At 33.1% G+C, this 24,984-nt stretch overlaps 3 protein-coding genes across 4 annotated transcripts in view; 2 read left to right on the top strand and 1 right to left on the bottom strand.

Annotated features, from left to right (window-relative positions):
- Nucleotides 1-14,005, bottom strand: part of LOC135137297 (uncharacterized) — a 34,763-nt gene extending 20,758 nt beyond the window's left edge. The window contains exons 1-2 of the mRNA XM_064066919.1: nucleotides 13,960-14,005; nucleotides 13,829-13,900 (exon numbers count right to left, since the gene is read on the bottom strand). Of these exons, the coding sequence (XP_063922989.1) occupies nucleotides 13,829-13,850 (22 nt within the window). The 5' untranslated portion in view covers nucleotides 13,851-13,900; nucleotides 13,960-14,005. The remainder of the gene's footprint in view (nucleotides 1-13,828; nucleotides 13,901-13,959) is intronic.
- On the top strand, nucleotides 1,183-5,867 carry LOC135137705 (ATP-binding cassette sub-family C member 4-like). The gene is made up of 7 exons (XM_064067423.1): nucleotides 1,183-1,320; nucleotides 2,620-2,776; nucleotides 2,832-4,043; nucleotides 4,096-4,420; nucleotides 4,475-4,625; nucleotides 4,682-4,912; nucleotides 4,963-5,867. The coding sequence occupies exons 1-7, from the start codon at nucleotides 1,251-1,253 to the stop codon at nucleotides 5,865-5,867; spliced, it is 3,051 nt and encodes a 1,016-aa protein (XP_063923493.1). The 5' UTR covers nucleotides 1,183-1,250.
- On the top strand, nucleotides 13,872-19,382 carry LOC135137520 (ATP-binding cassette sub-family C member 4-like). Of its 2 annotated transcripts, XM_064067205.1 has the most exons (10): nucleotides 13,872-14,064; nucleotides 14,124-14,223; nucleotides 14,274-14,498; nucleotides 14,556-14,986; nucleotides 16,106-16,262; nucleotides 16,316-17,536; nucleotides 17,583-17,916; nucleotides 17,968-18,118; nucleotides 18,175-18,405; nucleotides 18,454-19,382. In XM_064067205.1, exons 2-10 carry the CDS (start codon nucleotides 14,144-14,146, stop codon nucleotides 19,347-19,349), a joined length of 3,726 nt encoding a protein of 1,241 aa, XP_063923275.1. In that variant the 5' UTR covers nucleotides 13,872-14,064; nucleotides 14,124-14,143; the 3' UTR covers nucleotides 19,350-19,382. The 2 variants fall into 2 exon arrangements, with proteins under 2 accessions (XP_063923275.1, XP_063923274.1); XM_064067204.1 differs by having other exon boundaries at nucleotides 13,872-14,223.
- The last annotated feature ends 5,602 nt before the right edge of the window (nucleotides 19,383-24,984 follow it).

Below are 24,984 nucleotides of genomic sequence, written 5' to 3' on the forward strand. Positions count from 1 at the left end.
AAGTGATGTGTAACGTAAACGACCTGCTGGAAGATTAAGATGTCAATTTCAAATTACTCTTGCGCCAATAGTTACCGTACAATTTCAAATTCAAAATTTCCATTAATGCAAGGAGAGCGACCGCCATTTCCCGAGTTAATTAAGCGAAGTACCGCAACCACTTGCCACAGTTCGGTGCCATAAATTGCAGCGGAAAATAATCGTTGACGCAACGAAGACGCAACTCGGTGCCGTAAAGTTGTGTCAGCAGTGACTTGCGTTCGTGCAAATGGCTAACTTGAAACATACCCTTAAGTAAAAACTCTGTTATAATTATAGCATTTTGTTACAAAAATATTCAAGGTTTTATGTAAAATAAATTTATAATGGGACCAAATACAAGTAAAACATTATCATAATTGCTAAAATATTCCACATTAACTGAATTGTCAAGTACATATGTATTTTCATTAAATATAATACAGCAGTAGAAAAACGTGGATAAGAAAAATGGATATCGAAAAGAAAAGAAGAAGACGTACTAATCCTAGACAAAATGCTAACATTTTTTCCAAACTAACATTCTGGTTGGTAATTATGTATCTATGTATTCGTTTAAACTTTATTTGTAGGTATACCACTGATTTATTTAAGAGAGGCTTCAAGCGTGAACTAGAAGAAGAAGATCTCTATGAAGTTCTTCCCGAATTCGAATCGCGTAGTCTTGGAGACCGTGTGGAACATGTATGGGAGCAGTGCAAACATCGGCAAAACGGAATGTTTTGGGTGTTCTGGAAAATATTTGGACCGTATTATTGCATACTAAGCCTAAATATGGTCATCCACATAATATTCCGGTAGTAATTTGCTCCCTAGATAAAACGATGTTAGATAATGTTTTCTATTTTAGTGTAGTCCAACCCATGATTATTAGTAAACTCGTCTTTTTTCTTGCTCCTAATCGAAAAGAATTACATAGATCGGACATTTATTTGTACAGTGCGCTACTAATTTTACCACTGTTTGCTGAAGTAGTCTGCAGACAGAATTATTTCTTTCTTTGTGAAAATCTGATAATCAAGTTTCGCACTGCAGTTTGTACCTTCATTTATAGAAAGTTGCTCAAACTTCCAGCAAGTCGTTTGCATCGCGTTTCATTTGGGAACATTACTAATCTTATTACTAGAGATATTAATGCTTTTGATCAGTTTTTTATTAATTTCAGCTACGGATGGAGCGGATTGGTGATAACTATCGTAACATGTTGGAATATGTATCAAGTTATTGGTTTTCCAGCGGTAGTTGTCATTATTATGGTGGCCATACTGATTCCAGTTCAAGGTTTGTAGATTTATGTTGTGAGATAGAGTTTTATCATTTTGATTTATATACTCCTCCACAAAATTAACGCCTTTCGTATTTATCAAACTTTTTTGTATTCGTTGAATTTATTTAAATTTATTTAAAAATTTGACAATGAACATAATAAATGTTTGTTTTATCCATTCGTCAATTTTGTTTCTACGTAAGCTTTTAGAAATGTGAAATAATGCAAAAATTTCATATTGTGGGGAAGTGTATGACATGCTTGTTAATGTTTGGTTTTCTCTTATTAATTTTGGATTTTGAAGCCAGTCTAACATATTGAATTAAAAATTGTAATGTTGTTGTGACATATAACTTCCTAATAATTTTGTTAATTGACATTACACATCTGATACTATGGGAAATTTCAAAAAACTTCGTGCTTCCCACTATGGGATCTGTATGATTTGTCAAAATGAATAATAAAACGTCAAAAATTGATTAAAACATTATATGTATAATATACGTATTATATACCGGGTGTCTGGAAAATGGCGGATTAACTCTGCGCTACGCTCTTAACAATCTACTGGTGAGTCTGGGAAAAATAGTAAAAAAATCCTTCTCACATTTTAGTGGAGTTATAATGATTTTAAAATTGATTCTTTTGCTACGTTTAACAACTAAACAACTCACTCATTATCACAATAACTAAATAGTAATAAAAATTTTAGTTAATATTTTTCTCATCCATGACCATGTTTAATTACCATTTCAGCTAGAATGCACAAAGATATGGCTGTGTTGTTTTTGTAATAGTTTGAGAAGATTCCATTTGACAACAATGTTTGCTTGATATAAAGCAAATGTGGATTTCAGTCACCATCGTTACTAAGAAACCAGAAAGTAAGCCGGAGGTATTCACGCATTAGGGATATGCTGAGTTGCCAATTTTACTTTTATAAAATTACTTTTTTTTCGTAATCTACATCATAAAGAATTTTTCTATTATTTTTTTGGGACTCCCGAAACCCCTGTATATAACGTACTGAAGAGTGAATCCGCCATTTTCCAGATATGCGGTATAGCAAATTCACGAGTTCTTGGACATGTGGAATTTGTTCCAACTTTTAGCTTTTGTTGGCCGACGTTATTTAAACCTTCTTCAGGGATTAAAATCTACCTAAATTTACACTAAAACAGATTAAAAGTACAATGACTAAAATGTGGTAACACGCTATTCCTACTTAACACCACGTAGTTACTTTATTTTTAATGTATTTCAGTGTAACCTTTTAACCCCTGACGAAAGTTTAAATAAATTTTAAATTTTAGTACTATTTGGATTATGGGTAGCTTTCTTAAAGAACGCAAGTTGTGCTAAAACGGACAAAAGAATTGCCTACCTCCAAGAAATCTTATCCAATATGAGAAGCACTAAGATGTACGTTTGGGAGCAGTATGCCGAAAAGAAAATAACTGCTATCAGAAAGTAAGAATTTTGTCTCTACATATGCATCTTTGTAATATCTTTGTTCAACTTGCAGGGAGGAAATCAATTTCTATTTTAAAGTTATTATTACTTTATTCGGTTCGATTGTATTGGGAATAATAGTCGTAAATGTAACATTTTTTCTAGTACTGACGATGTATGTTTGGTTCGATCTGCAACTATCGACAGAAACTATATTCTTTATAATTGGTATCTTCGGAAATTTATCTTTTACTCTCAGTATTTGTTTTCCATACGCAACTTTTTCTTTCTCACAAGTAATTGTTGCCATTAAAAGAACGCAAACCTTAGTGGAACAACTGGAAGTTCAAAGTGAATCAATTAAATGCTGCGAAAAAAATTACCCCAGGATTAGACTGAAGGATGTTACAGTTAGTGTAGGCGATAAAATAATCTTGAACAACGTCAGCTGCACCATGGACAAAGGATTAACTTTAGTTACAGGAGTCGCCGGTAGTGGAAAAAGTTTTTTGTTAGTGACTCTTTTAAAAGAATTTGAAGTGTCTAAAGGTGATTTAGTTGTCGAAGGAATAATATCATATGCTTGTCAAGAATCGTGGTTGTTTCCTTCAACGATTAGACAAAACATAATATTTGGAAGTAAATATGAGCACAAACGTTATCAAGATGTGATAAAGGCATGTGATTTGCAATATGATTTTGATTTATTGGAAAAGGGAGATTCCACCGTGGTGGCAGATCGTGGAATTAATTTGAGTAAAGGACAACAAAGTCGGATAAAACTAGCTAGAGCTATATATAAAGAAAGCGACATTTATTTACTCGATGACTGTTTATCTAGTCTAGATCCACCAGTAGAACGTTTTATTTTCACAAATTGCATTCTAAAATTTCTGCACAACAAAATCGTACTTTTAGTCAGTCATAATAAAAATTTAATACCATACGCCAATAAAGTTCTAAAGTTATCTGAAGGACACCTAGAGTTCGTAAAAAATGACTACCCTGCACAAATTGATGACCTAGTTGTAACTATTTCAAAAGCAAATGTGCACAAAGAAGAAAGTGAAACTAAAGACGAAGAAATTTCTGACGAAGAAAAATTAATTTCTGAAAAAAAATCAAATAAAATTTATGGAGAAAATAAAATTGTGGGAGGAGTATGTTTTAAGGCATATCAAAAATGTGTAAATATGGGTGGCAGCGTGTTTCTATTAGCAATATTTTGCTTTTTTTTCTTAACTCAGTTGTCAGTTAGTTACAAGGACAATCTAGTTCGCAACTGGTAACTTATTAGTGTAAATAAGTCACTTTCTATTATTTTATATAATTTTTAGGGCTAACCTAGAGAACACAATTTCAGAAATCAACAACAGTGGTTTGAATAATTCCACTTTGATACGAGAACGTAATGAGTTTACCTTTAAATTCGCTTTTGCGGTAGCTGCAATATCTCTTACTACGCTAATCAGAGCGGCATCACTTTTTTTCTTCTGTAAAAAAGTTTCGATTAAATTGCATAACAAAATGCTGAAAAATATCCTCAATGTATCTCTGGTGTTTTTTGATAGTACGTTCATTGGGAACATAGTCAACAGATTTTCAAAAGACTTGGTTGCTGTTGATGAATGTATCCCGCTTCCTCTCCATCATTTAACCGCTGTAAAATTTTCAAATTTTAAATTTGCACAAATTGTCACTGAATTTACATTACAGATCGTTTTTGAAACTGCTGGAAACGTGGTAATGATAGCTTCCACAAGCATAACATTCCTAATACCAACTTCACTCCTCTTTACAAGTTTTGCGTTCTTGAGATATGTTTATTTAAAGAGTGGGAGGGCATTAAAACGAATGGATGCTTCAAGTGAGAACAAATCGGTTTCTTTTACGTAAAGTGTTAGGCCATGTTTATTCTTCTAGCAAAAAGTCCAGTGATTGGTTACTTAAATGCTACTATGGAAGGACTGCTATCAATAAAAGTTTTCGGTGCAGAAAATATCTTGAAGGAGGAATTTGAAAAACACCATAATCTTTACAATTCTGCGTCGTTTTCATATTTCGCTTGTACAAAGGCTTTTGTGTTTGCAATAGACTTATGTGTAGCGATGTTTGTCACAGTAGTTATTGTTTGGTTTGCAGTTTTTAACGGAGGTACGTTAACTATTTAGCCTATAGGTACTAACTGAAATTTTACATTTCAGGCGTTTTACCTGCAGACTTTGGACTTGTAGTTTCCCAAGCACTAGTAATGGGAACTGTGTTCTATTACGCAGTGTCTAAAGAAACTGAAATAGAAACTCAAATGACTTCTGTGGAACGTGCCATTGAATACACTGCAATTGAAACTGAGGCAAAAACGGGTTTACAAATAAAAAACTGGCCTAAAGAAGGCGAAATTAAATACGAAAATGTATTCGTTTCAGTGGATAAATCGAATACCTATTTGCTAAAAAATCTAAATTTTTTTGTTACGCCAAAGGAAAAGATTGGACTTGTTGGACGTACGGGTAGTGGAAAATCATCTGTCGTTGCTGCTTTGTTTCGTTTATATGGATACGAGGGCAAAATTACAATAGACGGCATTGATATTAAAACTTTATCGTTAAGTTTTCTAAGGTCGTGTATTTCTGTAATTCCACAAGATCCCATTTTATTTGATGGCACCCTTCGAGATAATATAGATCCCGAGCGAAAACACAGTGATGAAGAGATATGGAGCGTTTTAGAGACAGTAAAATTTAAAACATTGCTGAATATGCTACATTTACATATTAACGAATTTAAATTAACTTGTGGTCAAAGACAACTGATCTCTTTAACCAGAGTCTTGTTATCCAACAATAAGATCTTAGTGCTAGATGAGTTGATTGAGAACGTAGATTCTGAAACTGCAGACTTAATATCTGATATAATCGACAAAAATTTTGCTTCATGTACGATTATCAAAATAGCACACAAATTAAAGTTTGTTATGGACTGCAAAACAATTTTAGTGATAGACAATGGTGAGATCGTCGAATGTGGTAGTCCTGATTCTTTATTAGAAAATAAGAATGGATTATTCTATAAAATGGTTTTAAATTCCACCATGGGTATCGAGGGATAATTTCAACAAATTTAATTAATTTAATTACTCTTATACTATTTATTTATACAAATATACACTTATACAGGGTGTTTCTTTTATTTGATACAACCACTGTAACTTTTTTATTCTTAAAGATAAACCTGTAGTTCTTTGAAAAAATGTATAATTTTAAAAGATCTATGTGATGGCAATCTCACATTTATATTATCACTTCCGGTAGAACCGGAAATGACATCAACTTTATTTTTTTATGGAACACTAGATATATTTTTTCATAAATGGAAAGACTGATTTTTTCTAAAAATCAAAGGCAACCAATATTTTTAAATTCAATGCTTAAAAAGTTATTAAATAAAATACACGAACACTTCATATTAATTGATGACAATCTAGTAGCTTGAAAAATTGACATATATGTCATTTATTCACATAGGTGATCTTTTAAAATGATACAAATTTAGTCAAAGAACGGTATGTTTATTTTTTTAAATAAAAAAATTACAGGGGTTGTATCAAATAAAAGAAACACGTGGTACATATATAAAACTGTATGAGTTGTTTCATTTTTTTTGTTAAAGGTCAAACTTAATTTTTGATATTTTGATTTTATTAATGTGAATAAATTATTATCTTATCAATAATGTTTTTGTGTTCTTATATTTTATGGGCAGAATCGCTTTTACATAGAAAATCAATACTGTGCAACTTATACTTTGTAGACTTGGTGCCCGCCAGTTCGATCTTGGCATTTCCAAAATGAATCATAACAACGAAACGTCTCTTGGTTAAGGGACCCAGAGTCAGTCATAGTCGGCACCTTTACAATCGATTGGAGGCCTTCCCTCCATTTAATCTAGCTCTGGAAATACTGAATAAATTATAGTCTGGAGCTAGCGCTTGTTGAGTCGATTGAAAAATTGCGACATTTTATTTTGAAAACCAAAAATTAAATTAATTTTTTTTGGTCACCTCTTAAACTACCTTATTTGTAACGGAATACTCAATTATAAACTGACTTTTAAAACACGTTGGCATGATTGGCATGGACGACGTGTTTTTAAAACACGCTACCAATAACGACAGCATCAATTGTTCATGTACTCAAATTAATGCAAAACAATAATAAAACTATCATCAACTGCTGATAAAATTTAGCATGAATAAGAAACACTGGAAACGTAACTTTTCATTAATGTGAAAAAAAATCACATTTATTAAAATTTTGCGCTTTGAAGAAGATACGATGATTTTTCTAGGTGTGACACTTATACGAATCGAAGTAATAGCAGTTGCAAAAGTTAAATCATGCGATGTGTCATAAATCTCTGCAACTCCAATATTCTCAACGACATTTGCGGTCACAGTCATGTAGGTGACCGCAAATCTCCTTCTTCATGTAGCATGTCCTTTCAGAACGTTGGTCATCATCATAGCTATTCTGAAGAGTGTGTTCTTATCTACATCGTCAACAAGGTCAACGGCAATACAAAATCCCACAGTTTAGATTAAATCTAGAAATGTAAAGGAAAACTCATCTTCTTGCCTCAGTAGGCATCTTCTGTAACGGAAAAAACTGTGATCTTGGGCAGGGCCGTCTTAACTAGGGGGTTAGGACGTTTAAAAAATTTTATACCTAATAAAAATTGACGTAGTGTCGGAGCGTGGCAACAGTACCCCGTCTAAAACAGTGCGCCCACAGTACGCACGTCATACGAGGGTAATTTGATAAATTGTCAGCCTAAGTTCTTTCCACTGTACAAAACAATTTTTTATTACCATGGTAACAGTCAACAACTTATTAGAAATGTCACTGTCAAATTTGACTTCGAAAAGTTCAAGCATTCCTGTGCACAAGAATTTTGAAAAAGCCATATGTAGTGAAAATGTAGAAATCAGTAAAGTTGAATATAGATAGACTATTAAGTACTTGTGTTTAAAGTGGTTAACGGGTAAAGAAATTTACGATGATATGTCTAAAACACTTGGTGAAGTTTGTCCTTCTTCCGCCACTGTCAAAAATTGGGTTGCTTCTTTCAAAAGGGGAAAAGTTTCGGTTCAAATTGACGATAGACCAGGAACACCGATTTTGGTGAAAATGTTGACGCAGTGAACGATAGGATTTTGTCAGATCGTCGAATTTCCATAAAACAGATATCTAAGACACTAAAGATTTTCTGCGAACGTGTGCATCACATCAATCACGCCGAAATGAACATGAAAAAAATTTCGGCAAAATGCTTGAATTCTGATCAAAAGCGACCAAGAGTGGAAACTTAGCTCTCTTTGTGTGTCCTTTTTTGATGAGGACCCTAACTTTTTAAACCGTGTTATTACCATGGATGAAACCTGGCTATATTTCTACCATCCAGACACAAAGCAGCAGTCCATGGAATGGAGACATTCTGGTTCTCCAAGGCCCAGGTCGCTTACGCTCGGGAAAAATAAAAACAAGCATTGGTGACAATTATATTTGGATCTCCGAGGATTAATTTTTTCATAGGGCTAACTCTCTAAATATACGACTTAATACTTATTAAAAGCACCTATTTGAAGAAACCGCACATAAATTCCTGTCAGCCTACTGGACAAATTACCAACGTTTAATTGTTATTTGTGATAAACTGATAAGTTAGTTTTTTGTTTAATTTTAAAATTTAAAGTAGTGTGTAAGTAATTTGTTTTGAGATATCATGACTCATGATGTAATAAAATCTTTAAACGTAAGTCACTTATTATTGTATATTTACATAAGTGACAGAGTTAGGGGCATAAATCTAGTGGGTTACGTTAAAAGTGTATACAGTTTAGCATAAATTTGCAATATAACATTGTTGAATGGAATAGTTTATGTTCCTTATTTATGCCACATGCCAATTTATCAAGTGTAGCCTTAAAAATGTTACATCACTTTTGATAATATAGTACTAAATGCGTCACTACGAAGATTTCATGAATTTCAAGGAGTTGAATGTTGCCACACAAGGCTAAATAAATATCATTGTATGCTTTTCCGTCACATAACAAAATTCTTTGGGTATATACCCATAAACTCTTCGAATGTATACATAAAGATTTGCAAAATACCTACAAAATGTTTTGTTTACAGTAAACCCCTGGAAAATTTCGGTTCGGTAGTATTGGAATCACCGAAGCAGAACTGCGTTGTATCCATTGCTGACAAAAGAAAAGAAAAGTCCACAATCAAGATGTTAATTAAAAAATTCGCAGCCCTTCAAACTTCTTTGCATATTTTACATCATTGTAAATTGCAGGAAATAAAACTATACAATAAAAAAAATAACCTTTGAAGCACACATTACTCTACTTAAAACAGAATGCCTACAACGTTTTGACATCTTGAAGGTCATCGAACATCATTCATGGAGGGTGCGATGAGCAAGTTATTCTATAGATATTTAGATTACTTATACGGCCTAAACTGGACTACGCAGCCTTTTAAGTCCACACATACTGACGAGAACTTCACCTAACGTCATTCGTAAAGCTAAGGGTGATAATGTTACTATTAAATATATTCGCAACATTCCACAGATTGTTTTTGCATCATCAGGCGATCGCAATAACTTACCTTTTTCTAATAATAGTAATTTAAATTAACAGAGCCCAACAGTTACTCAAAACTTTACCTTTACTATCAAAATGTTCGAGGGTTATGCACAAAAGTTGATGAAGTATATGCTAGCTGTAGTCAATTGGAATATAATGTTGTGTGTTTATCTGAAACATGGTTGAATTCTAGTGTAAGTTCATCTGAAATTTTTTCCAATAATTATACGGTATTTAGGGATGATAGAAATGTAGATACTGGTCGTATTAAAGGCGGGGGAACACTCATTGCTATTAATAATGAACTTAAATCGCATATACTAGATTTAAGTACTGTTACCCTTTCTGTTTCTCTTGTTGATTTGGTAGGTTGTAAAATTATTCTGAGTAGGACTTCGTTATTTATTTTTTGTGTGTACATTCCACCTGATATTTCCGTTGAAGATTTTGAAATGTTTTGTGATTCTTTTGAGCATTATCTCATTAACTTAAATGGCACTGTTATTATCGTTGGTGATTTTAATGTTCCCAACTTGGTGAAGGATTGCAGAGGTAGAAAAAGTACAATTATACGAAATTTAATGGCTTACACCAATCTTAAACAAGCTAACACGATAGTGAACAGTAATGATAGAATTCTGGACCTTGTGATTCATAGTGAAATAAATTGTGCAGTTTATCGTGACTTTAGCCCTTTGGTGCCAGAGGACCCTCACCATCCATCATTAAGCGTAGAATATCAGTTAAATATAGAAAAAGTGTCAAACTTTTCTGCATGTTCGACACTTAAACAGTATAACTTTAAAAAAGCGAATCTTATAGAATTATATGATGCAATACTTAACATTGACTGGTCTTTTCTTGTAAACTGTACTGACATTAACTCAGCTTGTGATGAATTTTACAAACATATTTATGATTTATTTGATAAATATGTTCCATTGGTTAGATTTGGTAAATTGAAGTTTCCATCTTGGTACTCCCGCGAATTACGTTATCACTTATCACATTAAAACCAAAAATACTCTGTTTTTATAAAAAGTTTAAGAAATGTCGCTCTTTTGAGTGTTACATGGCATACTCTGATCAAAGGAGATATGTTAAACAAATAATTAATCGTGATTATAAATTATATATATTTAACGAAGGTTGAAAATTCTGTTCTATCTGATCCGAATTATTTTTGGTGCTTTATTAAAAACAAAAAAGGTAGAACGGCTGTCCCAGGTACAGTTTTCGATGAAAACCAGGAGTTTAATACACCTCAAAAAATTGTTGATGGTTTTGAAAATTCTTTTTCTGACATTTACAAGGGTAATACTGGTCTAAAAAAGGATAACGATACACTATCTCATAATTCTCCTCCATTGATTACCATTTCTAATTTAAGTGAAGAGGAAATTTATAGTGCTATGAGGAGATTTAAACCTAATTGTGTGTCAGGGTTTGATCAGATTCCTTCTTTTATTGTTAAAGATTGTGCTATAGCGCTTGTTAAACCTTTGTGTTTCATGTTTAATTTAGCTTTAAATTCAGAAACGTTTCCAAACAGCTGGAAAGATGCAAGAGTTTGCCCAATTTTTAAAAATGGTGATGTGTCAAATATAAAAAATTATCGACCAATTTCGTTATCATCAAATTTATCTAAGGTGTTCGAAAGGGTGATTCGTAATCGCGTGTTTCCTAAAATAAAAAATTTAATAACTACATCCCAACATGGTTTCATGACCAATAGATCAACAATATCAAACTTGGTTTGTATCTCGCAATTTCTATCTGAATCGCTAGATAGGAGAAGGCAGGTGGATGTGATATACACTGACTTCTCAAAAGCGTTCGATTGTGTTCAGCATGACATATTGCTCTCTAAAATGTCAAGTCTTGGCTTTTCGGAAACATTATTAAATTTTTTTAAATCATATCTTAATCATAGAACTAACTACGTATCCCTTGGCGGTTACCTGTCTGATAAGTACATAGCCAATACTGGCGTGCCTCAAGGATCGATATTGGGGCCACTTTTATTCAATATTTATATCAATGATGTTGTTGATTTATTTGTCAATTCGCAGTGCCTTTTATATGCAGACGACTTAAAAATTTTCAGAATTGTGTCAAGTAGGGAGGACTGCCTACAACTTCAATCTGACATTAACCAAATTTTCAAATGGAGTGAGAACAATAATCTAAAATTAAATCTAGCAAAATGTAAAGTGATTTCCTTTACTAGGAATGAGAATAAAATTATATTTGATTATAGCGTTAACACCGTTCAACTGCACAGATGTTCCACATTTAAGGATCTTGGAGTAATTTTTGATCAGAAATTGTCATTCATTGATCACTTGTGTTACATAACTAATGCAGCTTTAAGAACTCTTGGTTTTATAGTACGTAACTCCCGAGATTTCCATAGTGTGCCCGTGTTAAAAATCCTGTATTTTTCGTTAGTTAGATCCAAATTAGAATATGCTAACATTATTTGGTCCCTATACTACATATATCAAAAAATCAACTTAGAAAAGGTTCAAAGGAGGTTTTTAAAATTATTATGTTTTAGAACTGATAATACCTATCCCAGTCGTGGTACTAATCAAAAATATTTACTGGAACGTTTCGGGTTTCAGTCACTGCACTGTAGAAGGTTAATAGCTAGCATATGTTTTGTAGTTAAATTGTGTCGTAATAGAATTGATTGTCCACATCTTTTATTTCTAATTCAGTTCTTTGTACCTTCATTTTATACACGGGACAAGAGTATGTTCAAACTTAGACACTACAAAACCAATCTTGGTATGAAATCACCTATTAATGTAATGTGTCAGAACTTTAATAAAATTTCTCAAAAATGTGACTTATACAATGATAGCCTTGGTTCCATTGTTAATTTTGCCAGGGGTTATTTTGATTCAATTGCTTAAGAGCGAATGTTAATTTATTTCCATATTGTTACACACCAGCACACTGTATGTCGAATTTAACTTAATTTCTAAATTAATTAATTAACTGCGGTTGTATTTGATTATTTTAGTAGTATTTTAGTTTTTTTTTATTTTAGTACTCTTAGTTTAGTTTAACATTAATTAACTTGTAATTACCCTGTTAATGGAAAATTTCTGTTGGGTAATAAATTTATTATTATTATTAATATTATTATATGTATAAAGTATGTTTCCATACAATATACTTTATGTTGCTCAGTACGCAACACAGTGCTTCCCCAAATTGAGTTTACAAGAAGATTTTTTTTTATTTAAATAATGCAGTTTTTTTTTAATAAACCAATATTGATCCAGATAGTTTAATTAAAAAAAAATAATTTTTCTTTAAACGTCAGAAAAACGGACCTTTATATGCCATCATACACATAGTAAAAGACGCATTTCAATACCATGTCTATAAAAATACTTTTTTTGCCGCCTTTCTTTCTCCTGTCAATAAATCAAGATTATCACGCGTACCTGGTAAATGCTGACAGTTATGTTAATTAGACGCGTGAAGAAATATATTTGAATCATTTATTGAGGTAAATATAAAGCCAATTATACTTTTTAATCATTTATCACTATTACTACTATTAAAAAGTGATGTTATGCTGTCAAATTATTTTCCAAGGTTAACAACCCTTTGAACTGAAATTGCAAAGGGTTTCCTTGGATTACCTGAATCCTGAATCATTATTTTCCAATTGAGTGTGGATATTTTCTAAGATAAATCCTTATTTCTTTCTATTTTTAATTGCATTTTTGTTTTTATCTATAATTGCCGGCCTCGCGTACTCGGCCGTCAAACCTACAGATTCGCCACGAAAAGTCTCATTTTCGCTCCTAATAAAACAACATACTATTTTGTTGTTTATTTAAATACACGTTGATACTTCTGTAGTTTTTATTGCAGTAATAGTTACCTATATTAAGTAAACAATAAATTTAATTTTTTTGACTTTTTTTTTGAAAACCATAAAAAATTCCTCCTGTAAACTCAACTCACTGACTATCATCAATGCAAGCTTTACAGCATTTTAAGTGGTCGACTTTGTTAATTTGTAAAATCTACAATGTACTTTTGAGAAGCCTAAAATTCAGTGAATTAACGACATCGTGGACTGGATTCCTGCATATCGTGGAATACCAAGAACAGGAAAGTAAAAGCAGATGCTGCCGTCCAGTCAAACTGTCCCCTGAACATGCAACACTTACAGACCATCAAATAAAATACAGTGATCTTATCCCCATACATCGATCGATAGTGGTATAGTACACACTAAATTGCATATACAGAATAGACTCATAGTCATACCAAACTACAAGCCATCCATCCTACAATATCGGGTAAAACCTTCCCTGATCTCCGAAAAAAGAGAATTGTGAGTCGACTTCGCATTGCGCATACAAAAGTTATATATGGCTTACGGCTACCTCCTCGCCAAACCATTATCTCCACTTTGCACTCACTGTCGAACTCCACTTGCAGTGCCACAACACCTGTTACAAGTCAAGTGAACATAATTTAAAGTGTTATAAAATTATATTTTAACCCGTACTGGTGCGAGCTAGTGTAAAATCGTCCCAAGGCACAAATGCACGAAATATTCAAGGTAGTCTGTGCAACAGAATTAAACGAGGCTAACTACTAATAAAAAGTTATCGTAAGTAATTGTTAAAAAATTCAAGACTGCTGTGAGCTAGACATATTAAAAAAAATCAGCACCCACAAACAGCTGAAAAATGGACATCAGCGGGAAAAAAGAAAGAAGACACAGCAATCCTAGAAAAGATGCCAGTTTCTTTTCAAAAATAACATTCTGGTTGGTAGTTTGAAAAAACAAAAAAAAAAGAATTAAACCTATTTTTAAAGGTACACAGTTGAAATATTTAAAAAAGGCTTTAAACGCGAACTAGAAGAAGACGACCTTTACGAGGTGCTTCCTGAATTTGAATCATGTAGCCTCGGAGATCGAATCGAACATGAATGGGATCAACAAAAACATCGACCAAATGCGATGTTTGTAATACTTTTGAGAATGTTTGGACCTTACTACTGCATATTAAGTTTAAATATGTTGTTTCACATCACTTTCCAGTAGGATTGCTCTGTTTGACTAATGTAGATCATAGCTTCTAAGTATTACGGTTGTAGTGTCGTTCAACCAATGATAATAAGCAGACTTGTTTTTCTGTATGTACCTGGCCGAAAAGAACTGAATGTAACGAACATCTATTTGTACAGTACACTTCTGATACTGTTACTCATTGCCGACGTGGTTTGCAGAGAGAATGTTTTCTTTCTCACAGAAAACCTTATCATTAAGATTCGCACTGCATTTTGTACGCTCGTTTATAGAAAATTGCTAAAACTTCCAGGAAGTCGTCTGCAAGATGTATCCTTCGGGAACATTACTAGCCTCATAACTAGAGATATTAACGCTTTTGACCAATTTTTTATTAATTTCAGTTATGCATGGAGTGGATTTATTATAGTTATTATAACGTGTTGCAATATGTATCAAAATATTGGTTTTCCGACAGTAATTGTAATTTTTGCGGTGGGTATATTGGTTTCAGTTCAAGGTATGTACTTGATGTTATATATACATTCGTAGATGAACCAATACGCGCGCTCTTCGATATCTCATTAGTCATTAATTTATTAGACATCGAATAAAATTAAGACTTTATTCGCATCTTGCTCTGTCTGTTAAATAACTTTCCAAGCTAGGTATAAAAAATTCCAGTTTTATTGGTGATCTAACAAAGCGTACCTATACATTTGTTTAACTTTTGTTTACCAAAATTTCAATTATTAGTAATTTTTGTGGGTTTGGCAACCTAATAAGAGGCTACTCAGTAGCAACTTGTAAAAATAAATGGGGAGTTCTGTTTAATTTGGTTTTTTAAATTATTTTGCTCAAAAAGCAGTACAACTCCGGGCGTTGATCTTTCTTCCACCTATAGTAAGCAATGACATGTTGAGGAGCTCGCATTTATTATACTTTAACCAGAACCCTTGTGCGGAGTCTGCCTCAGGCGTCTATTAACTTCCACTAATTTTGATGAAGGTTTAACCACTCACAGTTGGAAACTTGTCTACTTACCCCGATCTCTGCCTTAAGTTATACAGATGTTAAACCAACCATCTCGACTGCGGCAAGAAGTCAATAGACGCCTAAGGCAGACTACGCACAAGAGTTCTGGTCAAAGTATAACTGACTGTACATTTCTAATTATTTTGAAAAAAGTTTGAAAATGCCTGCGTTTTATTCCAAAGTAAGGATTAAATGTAGACAAACTACCTTCACTATTATATATGATACTCGTATGTAATAACTAGAGCTGTGCGGTCGAAATTTATTTACCCCCACTATCGGCCCACAGTGCCGATCGCTACAGCCTTGCCTTGCTCGCTTCTCGCTTTTCAGTTGTGGATTATTTTTGATAATTCACACAAATAGTTTTATTGTCAGCGAGACGGACACCTGAACATTATTAAAATTATTATTACTCTTATTTCGTGGATATGGATTTTAAAATCATCAACTGACATACCGTTAACATTATTTTTGGCGTAATTTTCTTCGCGACACATAACGTCGGTTGCAAGCCTCTGGCCTGCAGGAGTGGGGGTCAATTCGCAGCGTTTAAATTTCGACCGCACAGCTCTAGTAATAACAAATGTTTGTGAATTTTTAGTGTTAGCTGGAGTGTGGATAGTTTTGTTCAAACAGGCGAGTTGTAAAAAAACAGATAAAAGGATTGTCAGCCTGCAAGAAATTTTGCTAAATATGAGAAGTACTAAACTGTATGGATGGGAAAATTATGTGGCTAAGAAATTAATTACCCTCAGAAAGTAAAAAAATACATATACCTTAGAATACCAGCACTAGTTCCAATTAATTCCAGAGACGAAACAAATCTATACCTTAAAATTGTTATTGTTTTATTCACTTCGATAGTGTCTGGAATATCAGTCACTAATGTAACATTTTGTTTAGTTCTGATGATGTACAATTGGTTTGGTCAACAATTATCAGCAGAAACTATATACTTTATTAATGGTGCTTTTATAAACTTATCTTACAACTTTAGTGTGATTGCTCCATATTCAATATTTATGGGCGCACAAGTAATTGGTGCTGTTAAAAGAATGCAAACTTTAGTTCGACAACTGGAAACAGAAAAGAAACCACCAAAATTATTGGAAACTCTTCACCCGAGAATTGAACTGAAAAATGTTGCTGTCACTGTCGAGAATAGAATAATTTTTGAAGACGTTAGTTTTGATACAGATAAAGGATTAACTTTAGTTACTGGAGCTGCCACCAGCGGCAAAAGTATTCTCTTAATGACTCTTTTAAAAGAAATTGAAATATCCAAAGGAGAATTAATTGTTGAAGGAAGGATGTCGTACGCACCTCAAGAACCGTGGTTATTTCCTTCAACTATTAAACAAAATATCATATTTGGAAGCGAGTATAACCCTAAACGTTATCGAGATGTGATCAAAGCGTGTGATCTACAATATGATTTCGATTTGTTAGAAGACGGAGATTCAACCGTGGTGGCTGATCGTGGGATTAACTTGAGTAAAGGACAGCAAAGCAGGATAAATATAGCTAGAGCTATATATAAAAACAGCGACATCTATTTATTAGATGATTGTTTGTCTAGTTTGGATCCACTAGTTGCACGATTTATTTTTACTACCTGTATATTAAAATTTTTGCGCAACAAGATCGTATTTTTAGTCAGTCATAATACAAATTTAATGCCATATGCCACTAAGGTTCTAAAATTAAGTAATGGATGCGTGGAGTCAAATGAAAATACATGTATACAAAAAGTTGATGATTTAGAACAGATTAGTATTTCAAAGGGCAAAATATGTTACAATAATAATGAACCTGGAAACGGAGATTATGGAATTTCTGATGAGAAAACGTTGCTTGCCGCAGAAACGGCGAAGCGAGTGTATGGCGAAAACAAAAATACGGGATCTGTATCTTTCCAAATTTACAAACAATTTGTAAATTTAGGTGGTGGAAAATTTTTGTTAATTATATTCGGTTTTTTTCTGCTAACTCAGTTATCTTTGAGTGTTAAAGAAAATTTAGTCCGTGACTGGTAAGTCGCTAATTAAAAAATATTCGTGAATTAAACAAAAGTTTAGGGCTAACTTGGAAGATGAAATATTGGAAACAAATAACAGTAGTGCAAGTAGTTCTCACTACGTAACTTTACTACAAGAACGTAATGTTTTGAAATTTAAATTTGTTCTAGCAGTAACTGTACTGTGTGCTACTACAATGATCAGAGCAACGACACTGTTTGTTTTTTGTAGATCAGTATCAATTAAGTTACACAATAAGATGCTTAAAAATATTCTCAATGCCTCAATGAGATTTTTTGATACAACATTTATAGGAAATATGGTCAATAGGTTTTCAAAAGATCTGGCTAATATTGATGAAAATATTCCAATTCCTATTCATCATTTAACAGCGGTAAATCATTCAGTTATCGGCTTATACTCTACCTTTTAATTTGTGTTGCAGATTATTTTCGAAAGTGCTGGAAATCTAGTAATTATAGCTTCCACAAATGTGAGACTGTTAATACCAATTTTCCTACTTTTCATAAGCTTTGCACTGTTAAGATATATTTACGTAAAAACTGGAAGACCGCTTAAACGATTAGATGCTTCAAGTAAAAAACAAGAATTTTGACATTATATAGACAACTGTAACAAATTATTCTTGCAGCAAAAAGTCCATTGGTTGGTTATTTAAATGCCACATTGGAAGGATTAGTCTCGGTCAAAGTTTTCCAAGCAGAAAAAGTTTTGAAAGAAGAATTTGAAAAATATCACAATGTTTATAATTCTGCCTCATTTTTACACGCTGCTTGCTTAAAGGCCTTCGTATTCGCTTCAGATCTATGTGTATCCATTTTCGTCACCATAGTCGTTTTTCAGTTCGCAATTTTCAACGAAGGTATCAACAGTTGTTATTGCGTCAGTAGTCACAGAAAACATGTTTTAGGTGTTTTACCAGCAGACTTTGGACTTGCAGTTTCCCAGGCATTCATCATGGGAACAACACTGTATTTTGGACTGTACAAAGGAGTTGAAATAGAAACGCAAATGACTTCGGTGGAACGTGCCATTGAATACACCACAGTGAAAAACGAACCAAAAACGGGTTTAGAAATTAAAGACTGGCCTAAAAGAGCGGATGTTGAGTACGAAAATGTGTCCTTATCAGTAGATAACTCAAAAACTTGCGTGCTCAGAAATATAAACTTTTCCATTAAATCACCAGGAAAGATAGGAATCGTCGGACGTACAGGTGCTGGAAAATCATCTATAATTAGTGCGCTGTTCCGCTTATATGAATTTGATGGCAAAATCGTCATAGATGGCATTGATATTAAAACTTTATCGTTAAGTTTTCTCAGAACTCGTATTTCCGTAATACCACAAGATCTGATACTCTTTGACAGTTCTCTTCGAGATAACATAGATCCGGGACAAAAATACAAAGATGAAGTGATATGGAATGTTTTAGAAACCGTAAAATTAAAAGAATCTTTGGAAACGTTGGACGTGAACATTAAAGAAATGAACTTAACTTGCGGTCAGAAACAACTGATTTGTTTGGCTAGAGTTTTGGTATCTAATAACAAAATCTTAGTACTGGATGAGATGATCGAAAACGTCGATTTTGAAACAGAAAATCTAATCTCTACTGTCATCAACAAACATTTTTCGTCGTGCACCGTCATTAAAATAGCTCACAAGTTAAAATTTGTAATGGACTGCGATAGAGTTTTAGTATTAGACAAAGGTGAAATTGTTGAATATGATAGTCCCAAATCTTTGTTACAAGACAAGACAGGGCTGTTTTATAAAATGGTTCACAGTTCTAACCTTCAATAGATGGCTTTAAATATCGTAAGTGTTAAATTTAGCAAAGGCAATTTTGAAAATTGTCCAACCTTTTATCGATTTTACTAAATAATAATAATAAATATAAGTTGTAAATGTCTATATGAATAAATGTTAGAAGCAAGGTACCTAGTTAGTCGTTTATTCAGACCTGAGACAGACGTGGTGACAGGCAACATCACAAACTTCCCACTTCGAATTCGATTTCCATAATTTCCCAACTGCGAGAAAAATTACCAAAAAATTTCGAAATGTTAAACAGCATTTAAAAGTAAGAGTACACGTAGTGCACGAGTACTTTTTGTATGTCTCGGGAAGCACGAGTGTGTGACATTTCGAAATTATTTGATAATTTTTCGAGAAAGAGGGGAATTGCATGATGATATTTTTGTAATTGAATTGAAATTACAAAGTTGGTTTTGACTGCGGTTACCATGGCACTGATGCTGTTTAGTTTTTTCCTATTTTTTCGCCGTATTGTCAACGGTAGAAATAATGAATAAGCGATTTAGTGATAAATCTTTATCAGATACTGGGGATAGTATTGTAAGCAGTGTTCCGCAGAATTCAAGAAAATCATTCTTCTGTGTGGAGTCAGTTTGAAAATTTTTGTTCTGAACGGAATTATATTTTACAAGCAAGTACTACACCCGAAGAAATCAGCAATATCGTAATGGATGCAGCATGTAACATGAAGAAAGTCGATGGATCAGACTACAAAGAAAGCTGAGTGAAAACGATGAGGAATGTGATTGCAAAACTTGACCAGGAAATGTTTTTCAACGTATATCAAATTTCTATTAATCCATTCAAGGATTTATGTTTCAAAAAAGCCCGAAATGCTCGAGATGCCAAACGTAGAGAACTGCAGGCACAAGCTGATAAAAGGAAAGTTAGTTCAGTAGCACTAACAGAAGAAGAATTAATGAAATTGTATTTAAGTAGAAGAAAATACCGATGGATTGCAAAAAAAAATATTTTTTTAGCGTGTTATGAATTAGCGTGGCGAGGTGGAGAGGCAACGAATTGTTTAATTAAACATTTTAAATATGAAACAGACAACAATGGAAAAAGAACAGGACGTATTGAATGCAATCCGATTTTTAGTAAAACAAAACAGGGAGGTAATCTTCGTTTGGAAGATAGCAAGTGGTTAACAACAAATAAGGCTGATCTTTATATCTGTCCCGTACGTGTTCTAACCCCGAACATAACCTGCGAGAGACTGTTTCTAACTGAATCTATATTGGAAAAATCCAGTTCCTCTGCTTGGTACAAAAATACACTCATAGGACGTAACGAAATTAACAAGTGGACGAGGTGTGCTACAGAAGAAATAGGTGTAGACACGAAGAAAAATAACGAACCATAGTACCAGATCGACAGTTGTTTCACATCTCGTCAAAGCCGGAATTAGTGAACATCAGCTCATTAAAATAACGGGTAAAATCTTATCTTAAAGTGGACCAGGAACATTATAAAAAAATTGTGGATCATATGCAGGGTCGCACTGCTACACAAAATTCTATTGTGACAAGCGAAATTTTTTGTTCTGAGGGTGCAAAAAGAGACAGCTAACAAAATTGTTTACAATAACTGCATATTTCAAGTGACAACTTGCAATAATGTAAAGTTTTAATAAAATTGTAATAAATGTTTTCTAAAACACTTGCAATTTAATTTTTGAAATTTGAATTGTCAACTTTGACAGCACTGCTAATTTTGTGAAGTTGTCAAAAAATTTTCACTTATTAATTTGAGCTACAAGCGTATTATCGATGTCAAAAAGCAACCAGAACGTCAAAATTATAAAATAACTCAGTATCACGTGATCACAATTCAGTGTTCTTATTGGATCAAAAATATCAAAATGCAATTCTTACCTTAATTCATCGTAGCGTAGTTAAAAAAATTGGTGTCCAAGATCGACACCCGAAACTGAATTGCTCATTTTCTCGAATAAATGGTGCCACCAGATCTGTTTACAGTTAGTATAGTTAATAAGTAGTAGTTAAGAACTGGTAATACGCCAAGACTTTACGAATCACTGTGTTCTTCAAAAAATGAGTTGCCTGTAAAATGTTCTTTATACGTAGGTAAACCCCCCCTTTTCCGTGAAGAATTTATTTATTTATTTATTTATTTATTTATTTATTTATTTATTTATTTATTTATTTATTTATTTATTTATTTATTTATTTATTTATTTATTTATTTATTTATTTATTTATTTATTTATTTATTTATTTATTTATTTATTTATTTATTTATTTAATAACTAAAGTAATAAGTAATCAAATTCTTGCTTTTGATTTAATCAATCCAATAAATTACCTCATACATTAATTTTTTTTATCACTCTATATAAGTATTTCTAAAAACTATGAGTGCGTTGATAAACAACAGGTAAGTATAAGAGCCAATTCTGAATCAAACATGTTAAAATTTAAAGGTTGTTAAAAAATAAACGACCATTCAGATTTACGGAAATTTGCAATTTAACACACTTTAAGTTTAACAGGTTTGATTCTGAATTGCCCTTAAACTCATAATATTTTGCCTATTTGAGACAGGATTTATTCGGTAAAACTTTGAGATGACAGGTCATAATTTTTTTAGAAGGGGATAAACGAATAAATTTTGATTAACAATTTACCACGATTACTAAAACCTTGAAATGTTTGTCAAGATTTTAGAGCGTTTCCTTTTGGAGGTTACAAGTTAAATTTCAAAATGTTAAATTTTGAATCTTCTTCTGGACGTCTAGGGTGGAAACGAAACACAGATTCATATACCACCAAGTGCAGGAGCATCTTATTTTATAAAAATAAAAACAAATTTACTATTGTAAATTTTAGAGGTGACGTCGTCAAAATGTTGGAGGGGTTGATTAACCAATTTTTGGTTGGCGTTTATTCATCTACATGATAGTCTTAACATACTTACATATAAAATTTGAGAACAATCGGTCTTGCAGTTTAGAAGATTGTCTTTCTAATAAAAATCCGCGCAGACGGTTGACAGACAGACACACAGAGAAAGACAGATAGACCGACAGACAAACAGATAGACACACAGACATAAGGAAACGGGAGACCTATTTTTTCGTATTCTAGGGATCATGAAAGGTCGAGAAAACATAAGAGTAGACAGTCGGCCGATGGATTCGATTACAATACTTCCTTAGCTTACGCTCGGGACGTAAAAACGGCACACTATAAAAGAGAGACTTAATGTGGCGGACCAGAAATCCCGCCCTTAAATTAACTCTATAACTCTATTACAGGGCCAAGTCGCTCTTTCTTAATAATATCATTAATAATAATAATAATAATAATAATAATATTAATAATCACTGTTTTGTCTTATAACCCGTCAAATTTTTACATCATCAGCAGTACAATAGATACGATAATCATTATCCACCGTCAAACGAGAATTTAAATCATTTATAAAAATTACAAACAGTAATGGTCCCAAGTTTGACCCTTGACACGCACCACTTGTACAATCATATAAAGGTGACTTATAACCCACGTATTCCACATACTCAGGGGCGGCTTGTCCTATGAGGCAGGTGAGGCAGTGCCTCACCAATGAATTTTACGCTTTATTGGGATTTTTATTATTTTTTACCGACACATTTAGGCCAATAATTTGTGTCTTTTTTCTAAAATTTTAAAAATAAATAAGGAAAATTATATTATTATTTTTATCTCGGTAGGTACTCGTTGCTCCCTTAATTAAACAGCGCGCTTCAACACTCGATACAACATGTATTTTGTGACGCGAATGGGGCAGACTCGAAGCTTGCCTCTCTCTACAGCAGATCCAGAAATGATGTCGTTAATAGGCAAGCAACCTGCAATACACTCATAAGCGGCATGAGTTGAAAAAAGGCAAAATTGAGGCTAGCCTCTCATTTCCGTGCTTGCAAAAGAGATGCACAACAATATTTGCGCACGGAGAACGTGCGATTACAATGTAGGCCGTTGATTGTTCTACCATAAATCTGTGTGTGTATAAATTGATTCAAAATTTCGGACACAGAATTTTGTCTTAAAAGTGCCTACGTTTGCGTGTGTCGCGTTAGTGCTTTGTGCTTGTCATAATTTGATTTCGGTAACGTTAAATGACAATGGCAGTATGTAGTTATGGAATTAAAACGACCAGTTCCAGATTTGAGTGAATCATTAATTGATCTATAAAAAAAAATTAAAATAAATCCAGAGTATTTATATTTTATATTTTTTTCGTTTGGTTTTTTGTTATAAATCAAATTAGATTTATTTTATGTTGTATTTGATTTTTTTCTATATGTTTTCTTTAAAGTTTATTTTAATTTTGTTGTTTTCTATTGTGGTTGTTTGTTAGAAGTTATATTAGTTTTTTCTGACCACGTTTCCCTTTCCTTTTGTACTTTTGTCCTGTCATTTCCATCCTTTCCTGGCAAGAGTTCCTTATACCTTCACGTTGGTTCTTGGTGGACAGTTAAATGAGTTTACAAATTTGTTTATTTGACTAAGTAGAAAATATTTATGTAATCTTGCATTATTTATATTTTGGAGCGTTTTGTGTTTGCCTCATCAACTTTTCAAGTCAAGAGCCGCCCCTGCACATACTGCTTTTGATTTACTAAAATATTTATAAACAACTAAGTCAACCTATTCCTCTTATCGCAGGGACCAAAAAGGTCAAATTCTGGGGTCACCCTCAAACAGCTAGTCCACCTTCATTACGTAGTCGAAGGACCTCTCCACCGCGCTTTCCCTGACTATCGACTCACTGTTCACATGGCTCTTATCGTATTACCTACGGGGTGAACCGCGTAGCATTTAAGTTACCCTTCTCACCTCCCGAAGAGGCCCGTTACAGAACCGGAACCTCGGGCATGCTTTTGCGACGGCCACCGGCAAAATTCAGGCGCTAAATTTTAGAAATAAATTATAGAAAAGGCAAGGCCACAACATTAAGTATGTCATGTTAAACAGTTCACAGTTTAGCATAAATTTGCAACATATTATTGTTGTAACTAATAGTTTATATTCGTTATCTATGCTAAATGCCATTTTTTCACTTTTAACATTAAAAATGTGACATTACTATAATATATGTAAGAATAGATGTGGCACTAAGAAGAAGTCATGAATTTCAAAGATTTGAAATAATTTCAGGTTTCCCTAGCGTTAGGGATGCCCGGAGTCCGGTATTCTATAATATATAATTTTTTATAAGATTTATTATCTACAATAATTATAATTACAATATTGTTGACAAAAATAAAACATTATAGCAAAATTGTTGCTTCGCTGATGATTAAAATAACTTTTAGGTGTGTGTTCTGTTTGTGTCATATTTCCAAATTCTTGAGGTAAATTCTGCCTCATGGTCGGTTCTACTCGTACCTCCTCTGTACATCATGGCTCATGAGCATTGTTAAGCGGCCTATGTACTTTTTCAGTGACAGCTCGGCACGCTGGAAAACAGTCAGCTATGCTTAGCATTTCACGGCGTAGCTCCAGCTATTTTCATTCAGGCTTCAGTATACGGCGTATTCATTTTATCTGTTCACGCCTGAATCACAGCATAGATATCATCTCTACTGTGCCTGAATATTTCTGTATAG

Source organism: Zophobas morio, unplaced genomic scaffold (genome assembly GCF_036711695.1).
Source record: "Zophobas morio isolate AGI-343-1 ecotype UQ-CSIRO unplaced genomic scaffold, CSIRO_AGI_Zmor_V1 ptg000029l, whole genome shotgun sequence".
NCBI classification, from domain to species: Eukaryota; Metazoa; Arthropoda; class Insecta; order Coleoptera; family Tenebrionidae; genus Zophobas; species Zophobas morio.

Excerpts from the sequence above, each read along its gene's own strand:
- LOC135137705 (XM_064067423.1), top strand. The coding sequence starts at position 1,251 with ATGTATCAAGTTATTGGTTTTCCAGCGGTAGTTGTCATTATTATGGTG. Across the intron at positions 4,626-4,681 it reads AAAACGAATGGATGCTTCAA|CAAAAAGTCCAGTGATTGGT; the intron begins GTGAGAACAAAT and ends TTATTCTTCTAG. Across the intron at positions 4,913-4,962 it reads GTTTGCAGTTTTTAACGGAG|GCGTTTTACCTGCAGACTTT; the intron begins GTACGTTAACTA and ends TTTACATTTCAG.
- LOC135137520 (XM_064067204.1), top strand. The coding sequence starts at position 14,144 with ATGGACATCAGCGGGAAAAAAGAAAGAAGACACAGCAATCCTAGAAAA. Across the intron at positions 17,537-17,582 it reads GAAAATTTAGTCCGTGACTG|GGCTAACTTGGAAGATGAAA; the intron begins GTAAGTCGCTAA and ends ACAAAAGTTTAG. Across the intron at positions 17,917-17,967 it reads CTATTCATCATTTAACAGCG|ATTATTTTCGAAAGTGCTGG; the intron begins GTAAATCATTCA and ends TTTGTGTTGCAG.